The sequence below is a fragment of the Perca fluviatilis genome, chromosome 16 (genome assembly GCF_010015445.1).
Source record: "Perca fluviatilis chromosome 16, GENO_Pfluv_1.0, whole genome shotgun sequence".
In the NCBI taxonomy this organism is placed as follows: Eukaryota; Metazoa; Chordata; class Actinopteri; order Perciformes; family Percidae; genus Perca; species Perca fluviatilis.
The window spans coordinates 3,624,879-3,640,039 of NC_053127.1; the positions used below are offsets into that span (position 1 = coordinate 3,624,879).

At 42.9% G+C, this 15,161-nt stretch overlaps 2 protein-coding genes across 5 annotated transcripts in view; one reads left to right on the top strand and one right to left on the bottom strand.

Annotated features, from left to right (window-relative positions):
• Positions 1-15,161, top strand: part of LOC120543671 — a 620,163-nt gene that overhangs the window by 137,132 nt on the left and 467,870 nt on the right. The gene's annotated exons all lie outside the window — the stretch shown is intronic.
• Positions 852-14,599, bottom strand: LOC120543675 (microtubule-associated protein 11-like). 3 transcript variants are annotated; one of them, XM_039776831.1, is made up of 14 exons: positions 14,357-14,599; positions 12,015-12,358; positions 10,277-10,372; positions 9,345-9,474; positions 9,074-9,160; positions 7,914-8,034; positions 6,182-6,329; positions 5,486-5,568; positions 4,892-5,043; positions 4,615-4,751; positions 3,268-3,346; positions 2,441-2,555; positions 1,557-1,728; positions 853-1,366 (listed from the first exon to the last, which is right to left on the bottom strand). In XM_039776831.1, the coding sequence occupies exons 1-13, from the start codon at positions 14,547-14,549 to the stop codon at positions 1,572-1,574; spliced, it is 1,842 nt and encodes a 613-aa protein (XP_039632765.1). In that variant the 5' UTR covers positions 14,550-14,599; the 3' UTR covers positions 853-1,366; positions 1,557-1,571. The 3 variants fall into 3 exon arrangements, with proteins under 3 accessions (XP_039632766.1, XP_039632765.1, XP_039632763.1); XM_039776832.1 differs by having other exon boundaries at positions 852-1,728; positions 12,015-12,355; XM_039776829.1 differs by having other exon boundaries at positions 853-1,728.

Below are 15,161 nucleotides of genomic sequence, written 5' to 3' on the forward strand. Positions count from 1 at the left end.
GAAGTGAAACTAGTTTAAGCTCTGATCTAAAAATAACATGTGTTTGGGAGGAGTTATCAAGTTTAGCTTCATTCCTGGATGAGGAGCAGTTTGAGAGAGATACTGGGTGTGTTGCAATGCCCGTACTACACACACACACACACACACACACACACACAAGCACAGACACACACGCATGCACACGCAGATACATACACACACACACACACACACAGACACACACACACAACCACACACCCACACACATGCACAGACACACACACACACACACACACACACACACCCGCACACACAGACAGACACACACAAACACACACAAGCACAGACACACAAACCCACACAAACACACCTCTACACGGTGCTCTGTACCCGGCTCACACTCACATTTTCTCGGCTGAACTTAACTGTCATGTGACCGGCCTCCAGTCGCTGTAACTTCATACGATATCATACGAATAAATTGATGAGAATACGCTGAATGATGATGTGTTTATTTGACGTTGAACATTTGAAACCTGTTGATACTGATGTGAACAGACTGGTAATAACACTGTAATAACAGGGGACTTCAGCAAAGAACAACCGCATGGTTTTCCTGTAACGTCTCACACACACACACACACACACACACACACACACACACACACCATGCATAAATAATACATAAAACATGATAATACATGAACAAATATTACATTCAATACACACACTACAAAGTGCTCTGTACCCAGCTCACACACACACACACACACACACACCACGCACGCATACACGCACACACACAGGTTTGTGGCACTATCTTTGTGGGGACCCGTCATTGACATAATGCATTCCCTAGCCCATTACCCTAACCTTAACCATCACAACTAAATGCCTAACCTTAACCCTTACCTTCACCTTAACCATAACCTAATTCTAACCCTAGTCCTAAAACCAAGTCTTAACCCTCAAACAGCCCTTTAAACTTGGGGGGTCCAACATTTTGGCCCCACGAAACTGTCGGGATCCCACAAGTATACTGGACTACCGGTCTTTGGACCCCACGAATATAGTTAAACAAGCTCACACACGCACACACACACACACACACACACACACACACACACACACACACACACACACACACACACACACACACACACATAAATAATACAGAAACATGATAATACATGAATAAATATTACATTTTAAAGCCTGTACAGTCTGTACAGTGTGTTTGTTCATGTTGTCCCATCAGGACTCTTTGCTTCTTATTCTTCGTGCTCCTGTTTAAATTAAACATGCTTCCTGACAGGAAAAGACACAAAGCAGCAGTTTAAGTTCCAGCGCTGGTCCCTAGCTGACAGGATCCAGCACCAGGACTTTAGGGTGGTGGTGGCGCAGTGGATATGTCACATGCCTTTGGTGTGGGAGACCCTGGTTCGATTCCCACTGTGATACATCAACCAATGTGTCCCTGAGCAAGACACTTAACCCCTAGTTGCTCCAGAGGCGTGTGACCTCTGATATGTAACAATTGTAAGTCGCTTTGGGTAAAATGACATATATAATGTTTACACTCCCTCTGGTCCCTAGCTGACAGGATCCAGCACCAGGACTTTACACTCCCTCTTGGCGATCTTGTCCAGCGTGAGCAGAGATTTGTCCTGAGGAGGCAGGTAGAGGGGCCGGCCCACCGGAGAGCCAACAGGAGGGGTGATGGCCCGGCGCTCCATGGCACTGCCCGTCCTATATATAGACACATACACACATACATACAGACAGACACACACACACACAGACAGATGCACAAACACACACATACAGACAGAACAACGCAAACACACACACACACACACACACACACACCACTTGTTTAATTTAGACATTTCTGACTGTAATATGAACTAATATCATCAGTGGCGCCATTCAATGTAAACATTTTTATTTCAACAGGGACAGCGATGCAACAATAAGAGCCACTAGATGGCAGAAAGGTACTTTGTAACCACAGTTGGAGTTTCTCAGAGTGAATGAGGTTCAGTTGAATGCAGCATTAGTTTACAGGTTTTTCCAACTGCTCACACATGTTTTCAAAACTATATCCTCTTTTTTCAAAACTCTACACACAGTTTCCAAAACTGCAAACACACAAAATGCAAAATGCCTCACATCTCCTTCAGAATGAAGCACTGCATTCAAAATACCATAAACACATCTCAACATGAAGCATTTGCATCAAATGGCAAACACTTTTTTCATAATAGTAAATTTTTGGATATACCAAATATACACTGTTGTTCTAAATCTAAAGCTCTTTTGTCTTTCATAGGTTTATATCTACATTTACAATGTTCTAGAGAGAGTGATCTGCTGAGAGGGGTTGGAAACTGTAAACAACCATGTAATGTTACAGTCAAACAGAACATACTGATTGGGCCAAACGTTACGTTTAGGGTACCTCATGATGTGGGACCGAGACGGCTGCTGGTGGGAGAAGGACTGGGACCGGCCCAGACTGGCCTGGTGCCGGTCCAGCAGGTCTCGAAACGCCGGGCTGGACGGGCTGTTTTTACCTGGGAGGAGAACCACGGAGACACGGTTACCACAGCAACACGGTCACCACAGCAACACGGTCACCACAGCAACGCTTTCACATTCTATCATCATACTGAGGCTGCAGCTCCACTGCTACGTTTCCCCCTCTCATTCCCCCTGCTCTGCTGTTTCCCCCTGCTCTGGTGTTTCCCCTTTTTCATTCCCCCTGCTCTGGTGTTTCCCCCTCTCATTCCCCCTGCTCTGCTGTTTCCCCCTCTCATTCCCCCTGCTCTGCTGTTTCCCCTTATTCCCCTGCTCTGGTGTTTCCCCTCTCATTCCCCTGCTCTGCTGTTTCCCCCTCTCATTCCCCCTGCTCTGGCGTTTCCCCCTCTCATTCCCCCTGCTCTGGTGTTTCCCCTCTTTCATTCCCCCTGCTCTGGTGTTTCCCCCTCTCATTCCCCCTGCTCTGGTGTTTCCCCCTCTCATTCCCCCTGCTCTGCTGTTTCCCCTCTCATTCCCCCTGCTCTGGTGTTTCCCCCCTCTCATTCCCCCTGCTCTGGTGTTTCCATGTGTGTTGATGAGTTGCCAATCATTCTGGACATCTGAGCTTAAAATAAATTCTGATGCAGACCTTTGAGTAAAACGTTTTGAGAATCCCTGTTATATAAGGTTAATGTTTATTTGTCCACTGGGCCTGTTTAAATAAAGTTACGGTACTTTGATAGTAAAGAGATGTGTAGTTGTTCTTACGTGACAGCGGGCGAGCGTCAGGCGGAGGGTTGGACACCGAGGCCGTGAACTGGAGCTTCAACTTCATGTGTTGACTCAGCTGATCAGAGGAGGAAACACGAGAGGACAATGTCTTCAGGCTTCAGGTTTTAAAAAACACACACATGCGCACACACACACACACACACACACGGAAGCTGTGAACGGAGCTCTGTCTGGTCAGCTTTGCTCTTCTACAGGTTCACCACAGGGGGGCGTACTTTCTCCCCTTCTGTTCATTCTATATACAAACATGTGTCAGAGCAAATATGTAAATAGGAACATTATTAAATATGCAGACAACTCCGTCATAGTGAGTCTGCAACATAAAAATGACAGAGGCCACGGTCCAATAATTGAAGACTTTGTCCAGTGGTGCGAGGAGTCACACCTTCAATTGAACATATCCAAAACAAAGGATGTGTACAATGATTTTGGAAAAACTCCAGGATATGAGGCTATAACTATAAATGGTCAACTAGTGGATCAAGTACAATCCTATACATACCTAGGGACAATTATTGACTATAAATTAAATTTCCAGGAGAATTGTGAGGCTGTCTGTAAAAAAGGGACAACAGCGTCTACACTGTTTGAGAAAATTGTAGCATTTTCATATAGACAAGACCATGATGACATTATTCTATCATGCTTTTATCGAAATTATTATATCTTTCTCCCTAGTGGCGTGGTTCGGTTGTGTCTCAGTCAAGCACAAGAATCTCCTAAACCAAATTGTAAAATGGTGAAGTAAGCTGACTGGGGAGTCCCAGCTGCACCCCACATCCCTGTATGCTGAACAACTACAGCAGCTAGCTATGGCTATCAAAGAAGATAGTCTACACCCTCTGAACAGGGAACTCCAGTATCTTCCCTCTGGACGGAGGCTAAAAGTTCCTGGTTGTAGAACAAGCACTTTGGTCATGTACTGGTTTCTATTCCTCTTTTTTTTCTATGTTTTACTACCTGTTTTTCTATGTTTTAATGTTTTGTGTGTTGTATGTTATGTTGTGTTCTGCAATGTTTTAAGGATGTCCTGCCTCAGACTGTAAAACTAGTTTACCTATGGGTACCAATAAAGTAACCTAACCTAACACACACACACGCAAACGCACAAACACACACACACACACACACACACAGACACACACAAAAAGCGACAAAAATGTTTGAAAAAAAGGAGAAAATCCTGAACTGTTGCCAGAACTGACTGGTTGGGGCCAGCTATGAGAGTGTGTGAGTGTTTGTGTCTGTGTGTGTGTGTCTCTGTGTGTGTGTGTGTGTGTGTGTGTGTGTGTGTGTGTGTGAGTGTGTGTGTGTGTGTGTTACCTCGTAGAGTCCTGGTTTGAGGATCTGGAAGGCCACGCTGAAGGACAGCGTGCTGCCTTTCCGACAGTGGCCGAGGTTACTGAGCGGACTGTGGCAGACCACCGCAGCCAGCGGGGAGTCATCCACCGGACCGCGACCTGAACGCACAGAGGAGAACAGGGTCAGGGTCAGGGGGTCAGGGTATGATGCCTGTTGTGAGAAGTGAAAAATTGAGCCCCTTTTTGAAGAAGTGAAGACTGCACAAACTGTGTCCCAACGGTGGCGGTGTAACACTGACCGTCTGGAGTCCAGACGAGCCGGACGGCCAGGAAGTCCTGCAGGTTGTTGAGCAGAACGTATTTGACCTTAAAGTGTTCCTTCACTCTGACGGTGCTGGGACAGCTCGCCGTCATCACGAACCGAGGCCGGTCCAGACGGATACTAGGCAACCTGGGGGGGGGGGGAGAGAGAGAGAGAGAGAGAGAGAGAGAGAGAGAGAGAGAGAGGGAGAGAGAGAGAGAGGGAAGGAGAGAGGTGGAGAGAGAGAGAGAGAGAGAGAGAGGGGAGAGAGGTGGAGAGAGAGAGAGAGAGAGAGAGGGAAGGAGAGAGGTGGAGAGAGAGACAGAAACCCACCAGACTCCATGTAAATAATCAGGACTTTTAGCGTGTATAGAGCCAGCATATCTCCACATGTAAATGGGTGAATTAAGGGTGAATTAAGGGTAAATTAAGGGTTTATTAAGGGTACGTAGCCCCGGTGTGGATTTAATGCAGAACCATAAATCAAGCTTTACCTTCCCCGGTTTTAGATGTGAGGACTGTAGGTCGTATGAGAGAGAGGGGGCAAAGGACAGATATAGTCGTATGGTTTGAAGGAGTGGTTGGTCCTCACCTGTAGTGGGTGTAGATGCAGTTGGTGAAAGGCATCTTGGGAGTTGACCACTGCAGCACAGCGACCAGGGGAACCTCCAGCCCCTGAAAATACAACAACACTGAAAACAACTGGCTGTAAACTGTGATGAAATAAAGGGAAGTACATCCTGGTGAAATGATTTCCTGAAGCGCTGAAGATGAGTTATTGAAACACAGCCACTATGTTTAGTTTACTTTTTCGGAATCAATAGATTTTTATCCCTCTCGTTTGAGAGTTAAAAACAGTAAAGCAGCTTTAGCCCTCGGGTCGATCAATGACTTAATGAAGGAGGGAATTATTCATTTTGTGAGAGGTAACAAACTGTGAACATAAAAAAAAAATTTCTGCAGTTTTATAAAATATTTATTTTGTTTCTTGAAATAAATCATGGTCTTTTTTTGTAAACTAAGCTGCATCTGAGAGTTTTTAGTTTCTCAATGTTTGGATTTAGGGATTTCTAATCATTCTTCATAACATTTGTTATGAAAAAAGCCCCCGTCTCTAGACCCAGTAGGGACGTAACAATCGTTCTTATTGGTAGAAAAGATTTGTGACCTAATAAATTCCCATCAAAGCTCCGGCCCACCTTCAACCGTAATTAAACAAACTGTAAAATAGTATGAAATATATAAAAGATCACATTCTAGCAAAACAACAACCCAAACGAGTCCAAACCTCGTTGGAGTCATCTTGCGGCATGTCGTTGAGGTGCAGCTGGAACAGGAAGTCGTGCTCCTCCAAAGCGCTGAGCATGCTGGGAAGGCGGCAGGCCAGGCTCTCCACCCTGCAGAAAGACGCCATGCCCACCTCCCCTGACTGGTGGCTGCAGAGCAGGAGAGGAAGAGGAAGAGGAAGATCGAACCATCAAACTAGGGGTTTCCCGCCATTAGAAGGAGTACGTGCAGATGTTTTGGGTAACACCGAAACCAAATGACTCTCCCTAAGTTTTTTAGTGATTGTTGCGGGGCAAAAATCCTTGATTATGCGGCACGTTTTCTTAAAAAATGCGATGGAATATGCGGGATATTTGTGCAATTTTATGCGCTAAAGACTTTTCTCAGATCTAATGGTTGTAGTCGGACTTCTTCAGCTTTTCCGTCCTCATATCTAAACCGGAGGAGGTAACGGTTGAGTGTGTGAAGTCCTGTATTTGTTTGACCCATCCACCCCACCCTGTACCTGACATTTGGTGCTCTAAAGCTTTTAATCTTTAAATCTTTGTAGTACTAAATCGCCATAGAAACCCTCCCGACACTTTTTTTTTTACTGCTTTTCTGACGTTTTTAGCATTTTCAGATGTGGTCTATTTTGTAAAATGTATTACTATGAGGCTAAATGTATTTTAATCTATTTCCTTCGTTTATGCCCTTTTAAACATGTAAGATGTCCTTGTGTATTTAGAAAGGTGTCCGCCAAATAAAATGTATTATTATTATTATTATTATTATTATAAACCATCAAACTCAGGGTTTTCCCCGCCATTAGATGGTTTATAATGTGCAGATATTTTGGGTACCACCTACAACACTGGTTCTCAAGCTTTTTTTCAATAATGTTCCCCCTTTGAACAGTGTTTTTAAGCTATGTACCCCCTAACCAGCGCTAATAATGTTTGGTTGAATAATAAAAGTCTCTATAAAGAGGAAGAATCCAGCGCTGTCAGAGATAGATTTACTAAACTACAGCCTTGGACCTGGAACACATTTAGATGATGTAAAAAGGAGACAAAAAGTTGGAAAAAGACGGTAGAAAGAAGGAAGGAAGGCAAGAATAGGTTGAAAATAGTAACAAAAAATTAGAAAAACCACAGTAGAATGAAGGAAGGCAACACTAGGGCAACAATAGGGACAAAAAATAAGCGACAAACTTCATAAAAAGTGACAAAAAGTAGGTTTATTGACCATGCATAAAAAAACAACGTTGAAATAAGTGGCAAACATGTTTTTTGTTTTTTTTAAGATTATTTTTTGGGGCATTTTTAGGCCTTTAATGATAGGACAGCTGAAAAAATGAAAGGGGAGAGAGAGGGAGAGGGGGGAATGACATACAGCAAAGGGCCGCAGTTCCGAGTCGAACCTGCGGCCCGCTGCGTCGAGGAGTACACCTCCATATATGGGCGCCTGCTCTACCAACTGAGTGTTGCACACTGCACAGTGACTTTTCACTTAGAGAAAGGGTTTGCCTTTGCCATTTTGTTTATGTTGATGCACTTTAATTAAATACAATAAATATATATTTTAAAAATATATTTACAGTTCGCAGTTATTTTGTTTTAAATGGAAGGGGGGGGAAATCAAATCGAATCGTAAATCGAGTTTTTTATAAGAAAATCGTAGATTTTTTTAGGGAAACAAATCGCCCAGCTCTAAATGATGTAACACAACTAACTTCAGGTGTCTGTACGTACCACACGTTGTCCACCAGCAGCACGGAGCCGTCGGGCATCATGGGAAGGTAGGACGCGTTGAGATTTGGCAAAATACGAACATCCCGAACACTCAACTCCTCCTGAGAAGACTCATTCAACACTGAGAGGAGGAGAAAGACCAAACTGCTTAAACCTCTTTCCAACGTCACTTATTAAGGGTAACTTCAGTATTTTTATAACCTGGACCCTATTTTCCTATATATTTGTGTGTAAGCGACTGATGGGAACAACAATCTTTGACATTGGTCCAGTATTAAGCGAGATAAACAAGCTGCAATGTAATGTTAAAGGACAGATGTTCAGCATCAGTCAGTGTCCACTAAAAGTTGTGTTGTTGCCACTGACAGACTCAGATTATTATTCTAAGTGTCTGACAACATTATGGGATGGATCCCTACAGAGATAGACCTTTTAGTTAAAGAGTAAGATCCTTTTAGTTTAACATGTAATGGCCCCGAAATCACCATCACCAAACTCCACCAGACTCCATGTAAATAATCAGGACTTTTAGTGTGTATAGAGCCAGCATATCTCCACCAGACTCCATGTAAATAATCAGGACTTTTAGCGTGTATAGAGCCAGCATATCTCCACCAGACTCCATGTAAATAATCAGGACTTTTAGCGTGTATAGAGCCAGCATATCTCCACCAGACTCCATGTAAATAATCAGGACTTTTAGCGTGTATAGAGCCAGCATATCTCCACCAGACTCCATGTAAATAATCAGGACTTTTATCATCGTAAAACACACTTCATTCAATGTGGACAGAAACTAAATAAAACTACCAAAAGCCGTCTTGGTTCATCTTTCCACTGTTCCATCAATCACCACTCTGGTTTGGTTGAAATAAACCCTTAATTCACCCATTTACATGTGGAGATATGCTGGCTCTATACACGCTAAAAGTCCTGATTATTTACATGGAGTCTGGTGGAGATATACTGGCTCTATACACGCTAAAAGTCCTGATTATTTACATGGAGTCTGGTGGAGTTTGGTGATGGTGATTTGTTTGGGGGATAATGTCAAGCCCTGCTGGCTCTACACACACTAAAAGTACTGATGTGTAATTTCCTGCCATAAGCAGATTTCCTCTTCCCCTCTATGCATTACACCATGAAGAATGACCTCTGACCTTTGAGGACGGCGAGGTGCTTCCCAGAGACGGTCATCTGCTTACAGCGGACGGTGGGAGGCGGCAGCACGGTCAGAGTAGTGCTCACTGGGGACGGAGCAAACAAAGGCTTGTTAAAGAAATACCAATAAACCAGAGCACATCCAGGAACTGTGGACTAGCCAGACCATCCTCCGCAGTGCTGTGGAGGAAGGTCTGGACATGCGAGACTATCACAAGTATAATAGTACAAACGTGTGTGTGTGTGTGTGTGTGTGTGTGTGTAGTGTACCCTGAGCCTTGAAGGTGTTCAGGTCGTGTCTGAAGGTGTGTGTTGGCTCTCGTTGCTGCAGGACGCTCAGGTATCCGAGTTCCTGCACCTCGGCTTTCTCCGCCTCCTTCTTCCACACCGTGACCATCACCTGAACACACACACACACACACACACACACACACACACACACACACACACACACACACACACACACACACACACACACACACACACACACACACACACACACACACACACACACATATTACAATGACTGACCAGAGACATTTCACTGAGATGATACAATCAAATCCTCAACCTGTCAGGTGTCTTCACAGTCATCATCATCAACTTTATTTCCAGACTCAAGGTCCATTCACACACACACACACACACACACACACACACACACGCACACACACACAAATACACACACACACAGACACACACAAATATACACACACACACACACACACACACACACACACACACACACACACACACACACACACACACACACACAAATATACACACACACAGACAATTACACAGACAAATACACACATAAATACACAAACAATTACACAGACAAATTCACACAAACACACACACACACATGCAAACAAATACACAGACAAATACACACATAAATACACACAGACACACAGACACAGACACAAACACACACACACACACACACACACACACACACACACACACACACACACACACACACACACACACAGACAATTACAATGTTTAAAATTCAACTAATATATTTTCAACTTGCTCAGATAGGCCAAATTCAGCTGCAACATGTAATGTAATGTAATGTTTACAGTCTTAAAGCTACATTGTGTAGTTTCTGTCTCCCCCGTGAGGAATTCTGAGTAATGACAACAACACTGTGGCGTGCACCATGTGGGCGCGTCCACACGGTACGAGCCTACCTTGACCTTCAGCGTGCTGACGGGGAGTTTGTCCAGCGAGACGGTGAGGGGGAAGATGACTTCATCGGTCAACACCACCGGCTCGTCCAGAGGAGACTGACATGGAGACACAGACAGACTCTGAACCCTGGTGTTGTCTTCCATTCGACCGTGCACTTGTCGTCAACACTTTTTCTGACGCTTCATTTGACATTTAACGCTTCCTTTCACCACCATGTATAAACACCACAAACACCAACTTATTACTAGTTTTACACTTAGTTTTGAAACACTGATCCACATTTTTCACCATTTTCTGACATTTTGTTTCCCAAATAATGAAGAAAAGGTAGCCCATCTCAAGTGTCCAAGCCAAGGAGGACAAGACAAAACACTAATATTTAAAATTCAAAAACGTCAGTCAGAAACGTAAAAAAAACACTTAAAAAAAGCGGCAACAAAGTAGAAAAAACATTGAAAAATACCCGTCAAAAAAGGTAACATGTTTTTTTTAAGTGGAAAAAAATGCCAAAAAACTTGTTAAAGGGGAATACTTCCTAATGTCTTCTCTCCTCTGTGATAGTAAACTAAATAAATATAACACAAAATAAAAAACATTGAAAAAAGCATTGAAAAAAAGCCACAAAAACATTACAAATAATTTTTTAAAGCACAAAAAATGCAGAATAAAAGCAACAAAAACTTCCACTTCTGAATTAGATTGTCTTTAGAAAACACAGCGTGTTAAATGTGAATATGTTCTAGTGTCTTCTCTCCTCTGGGACAGTAAATCCTCCCTCCTTCTTTCCTTCTCTCCTTCTTTCCTCCCCTACCTCAACATCTTCTTCCCTTCCTTCCCTTTTCCTGTCCTTCCTTATATACAGTATTCTTCCTTAACTTTCCTTCCATTATTCCTTTCTTCCCTTTTTCTTTCCATCCTTGCCTTCTGTCTTTCATCCTTATTTCCTCCCTACTTACTTCCTTTCCTCTGTCCTTCCCCCCCTTACATACATTTATATTGGGAGCTTGAGATGTGCTACCTTTTCTTCACTTAAACAAACACACAATATGAAGCTATGCTTTTTGATTCTTTTACGATACATGGATTTCGATTCGATTTGTGATTGTGATTTTCATTCTTTTCCCCCCCAACCCCTACTAACAGCCCTAAATATACAGTACAAGTGTAGAATAAAATGTACAATCCACATTAGGGCTGGGCGATATGGAGAAAATCTGATATCACGATATTCCTGACCAAATACATCGATATTGCGACAATATTGTAGGGTTGACAACTGGTGCTTTCACAAAATATTTTTAACAATGAGATTTTAGTAGCGTGATGTTAAAACAAATCTGCAATTCTCATCATGTTTCACAACAGAATTTCTGAGAAAATGGAGTTAGTATGTGCATGTTTTTATCAATTTAGGGGAATGCAACGCTCCCGAGCCACGGCTGAGCCGTGCATCGCTGCGACGTGAATCTGAACTGAAAACAACGTTTACAAGCAAACACATTTACAAAAAATAACGCCCATAACAGGTTCAAATATTAAGGGCTGCCTAATATTCGTTCGAATATAATTATTTTTTTAAATATTGGAATGATATTCGAATAACGAAGTTCAGAATCAAAGCCCTAATGTATAATATTGAAGATAAAGTAACCAGTGCGATATTGTAATGTGTGAGGTAACGAGATAGTTATCTCACACACAGCTGCGAATTGTCAACATAAGTAAACGCAGCGGTACCTGAACAGGCGCCCTGCGGAACTCCCTCGCCGCCGTCCCAGATGAGTTGTGGATGAGCAGCGGCTTGCAGTCCCTGAAGCTCCGACACCGGGAGTCCACCCTGCTGCCGAGCGCCGCGATGGCTGCCTCTGCCGCTGCGATGTAGTCTTCCTCGCCGTCCTCGTTGGCCTCGTCCCCGCTGCTCTGGTAGTCGTGGTGATGCTGGTGGTGGTTGCCTCGATGGCGGCTACTGTCACCGGGACTCACGCTGGCCACGGCGCACAGAGAGCCGGCCAGCTCTCTCCACGCCCGGCTACTGGCCGACTCCGTCCCAAAACCGGCTGCGGTGCCCTCAGCGCCCCCTGCTGGAAAATCATGAAAATGTAGATAATATTCATGCGCATGAGAATTTTCATTGGCTACAGTAATTCCTTAATCTTTTACCTCTGACGTTTTGGCTACCGTTCGGTATGTGCAGAGGAATGTATCTTTTAACCCTGCTGTTGGTTGAATTTGACCCATTTTCAATAAGTTTCTATATCAGAAATTTTGGTTTCTTTCAAACAAATACTCAAAAAAATAACATGGATGGTTCCATGCAACGCTCTTCACAGGAAGAATAAATGATCAGTTCACTACTTTCATTGAATTTGGGTGTTTTATTTAATTTCATAGCATTTGAAAAAAGAACGTTGAAAAAAAGCATCATAAAAGTTGGAAAAAACACAAGATAAACGCCAAAAACCGCCAGGAAAATCGACAAAAACGTCGAAAAAAGTGACAAAAAAACGATAAAAACGTCAGTGACAAATACATTCCCAAAAAAATATAATTTGACCTAGAGAAACTAAAAGTTGCAAAGTCAACAGGAAGACAACACAAGGGTTAACCGAGGAATTGGCCTTGGTTGTTGGTGCATACATAAACAGACAAACAATTTGAACATTAAAATAAAATAAAAACAATAGATAGGCTACAGAAACAAATACAGCCTATACAAAATAGCTGTTTAACATATAGGAAAAAAGGTTGAATGGATTAAGTGCAGAATGGGCCAAAATGATAAAGGCTAGTACCTAGTATATATAGTTAGGGCTATAGTTTGTGTACACTCAGCGGTGTAGTCTACGTGATACGCAGGTATACTCACTAAGAAAGCTCCAGGATTTCCACATATCCACTTAAAAATGCCCAATGACACACAACAACATACTTTCCATTATATTTTTGATATATTTTGAATTGTCATCTGTGTTTTTCTTCTTCACATAGGCTAATTAAAGGTATTTCCACCATAAATTGGTGCATAAAAGTGTATCCGAAAACAGGAAATTAAGTCGTTGATGCTCAAATCCTCCCTGGGGACCCCACCACTATTATATGACCCCCCCCCTTCCCCAAATGCAGATTCTGGCCAATATACAGAACGGTATACCCACTACAATACATTAGACTACACCGCTGTGTGCAGAGGAATGCATCTTTTAACCAAGGAATTGGCCTTGGTTGTTAGGAAAAAGAGGCTGAATGGATAGAGTGCAGAATGTGCAAAAATCATAATAAAGTGTTACATAATCTTGCCCCCACCCCCCTCCGCTGCATGGCAAGACTTGAAAGTGGAGGTAGTACACGGGCCTCTGTAAAAGGGGACTGTGTGATACCATTTAGACGCAACGTACGGTCAATAATAGGAGGTAAACTGTGGAATAGCTTGCCCCTCCCAATAAGAGAGGGTCCTACATTCAACACCTTTAAAACTCACTTTTAACTGTCACACATGTCATCACCCGGACACTTTCACTGTTAAACTGAATGCAGTATCGAGGTGGATGAATAATGTCTTTATCATCATGAATTTTTGTGTTGTTTTGACAATGTATATGTCACCATTATGTGTACCTTTTAATGTATAGTGAATGAATGCTGTATGACTGCTGGTTGTCTTTATGTTGGTCCTATGTTACCTGCCTAGGGACTGCAGATGAAAAGTAGTTATTTTACTAATTCTGGCATATTTACATGGTGTTTTTTATACAACAATGTTCATAAATATGCATGGTCTCTATTAAATAAACCAATAAAATAAAAAATAAAATAAAGGCTAGTATCTAGTATACATAGAAGGCTATAGTTTGTGTACACTAACTATATATAGGGCCAACTAGATACTATATATTTTTTGCACATTCTGCACCCAATGCTTTCAGCATTTAGGCCTAGTTAAAAGGGACGCACATTGTTTGCCTGCATGAATATTATAGAGACAGTAAAAATATCTTTCGCCCCTCCTCCCTTTCATCCAGAGCCAGATGGATGTGGGCATCGTCCCGGCTCCCCCCTCCTCCCCCCGCCCCCGTCCTTACCGGGGCCGTGCTCGGTTGGAGTCGCCCCAGCGTCCCTGCAGCGCAGCACCAGCAGGAATCGGACCGTCTCCCCGAGGTAGAGGTGACTCCGGCGGGGCAGAGTGCGGTACCGTGCCGGGTCCGACAGATCCGTGATGGGCACCGCCGGGAAATACATGAAATACTCGCACTGCGACTCCATCATCTGCACCATGGCGACGACGGGAGGAGGCTGAGCGAGCACGAGCAGCAGCACCGGAGTCAACGCGAACAATGAAACACACACTTCCTGGTCTCACTTTCAAAATAAAAGCACGGACATTGTCTGGTTACACAGACGTGGAAAATAGACCATTGTGCCCCGTAGTGGCCATAGCCTATTACTGTAGTTGCTTATGCGTCCCTTGGTACATTCATGTGGATTTTGTATTTAGTATCTTTTCTTTTATTGTCCATATTATTCATGTGGATTTTTTTTTTGTTATTTTATCATCCTGTTATGATGTATGTGTTGTGTGTGATGTATATCTATCTATCTATCTATCTATCTATCTATCTATCTATCTATCTATCTATCTATCTATCTATCTATCTATCTATCATCCATCCACCCACCCATCTCTCTCTCTCATCCATCCATCCATCCATCCATCCATCCATCCATCTATCTATCTATCTATCTATCTATCTATCTATCTATCTATCTATCTATCTATCTATCTATCTATCTATCTATCTATCTATCTATCAATAAAAAGATATAAAAGTTATAGACTACATTTTAGAGGGTGGTCTATGGTTTGATTATAGGCTACATTTAGTTTCT

Coding starts and splice junctions, on each gene's coding strand:
- LOC120543675 (XM_039776831.1), bottom strand. CDS start 14,549: ATGGTGCAGATGATGGAGTCGCAGTGCGAGTATTTCATGTATTTCCCG. Junction 5,044..5,485: donor TGCATCTACACCCACTACAG/GTGAGGACCAAC, acceptor CCCCCCCCCCAG/GTTGCCTAGTATCCGTCTGG. Junction 4,752..4,891: donor GCTCGTCTGGACTCCAGACG/GTCAGTGTTACA, acceptor CTGTGCGTTCAG/GTCGCGGTCCGGTGGATGAC.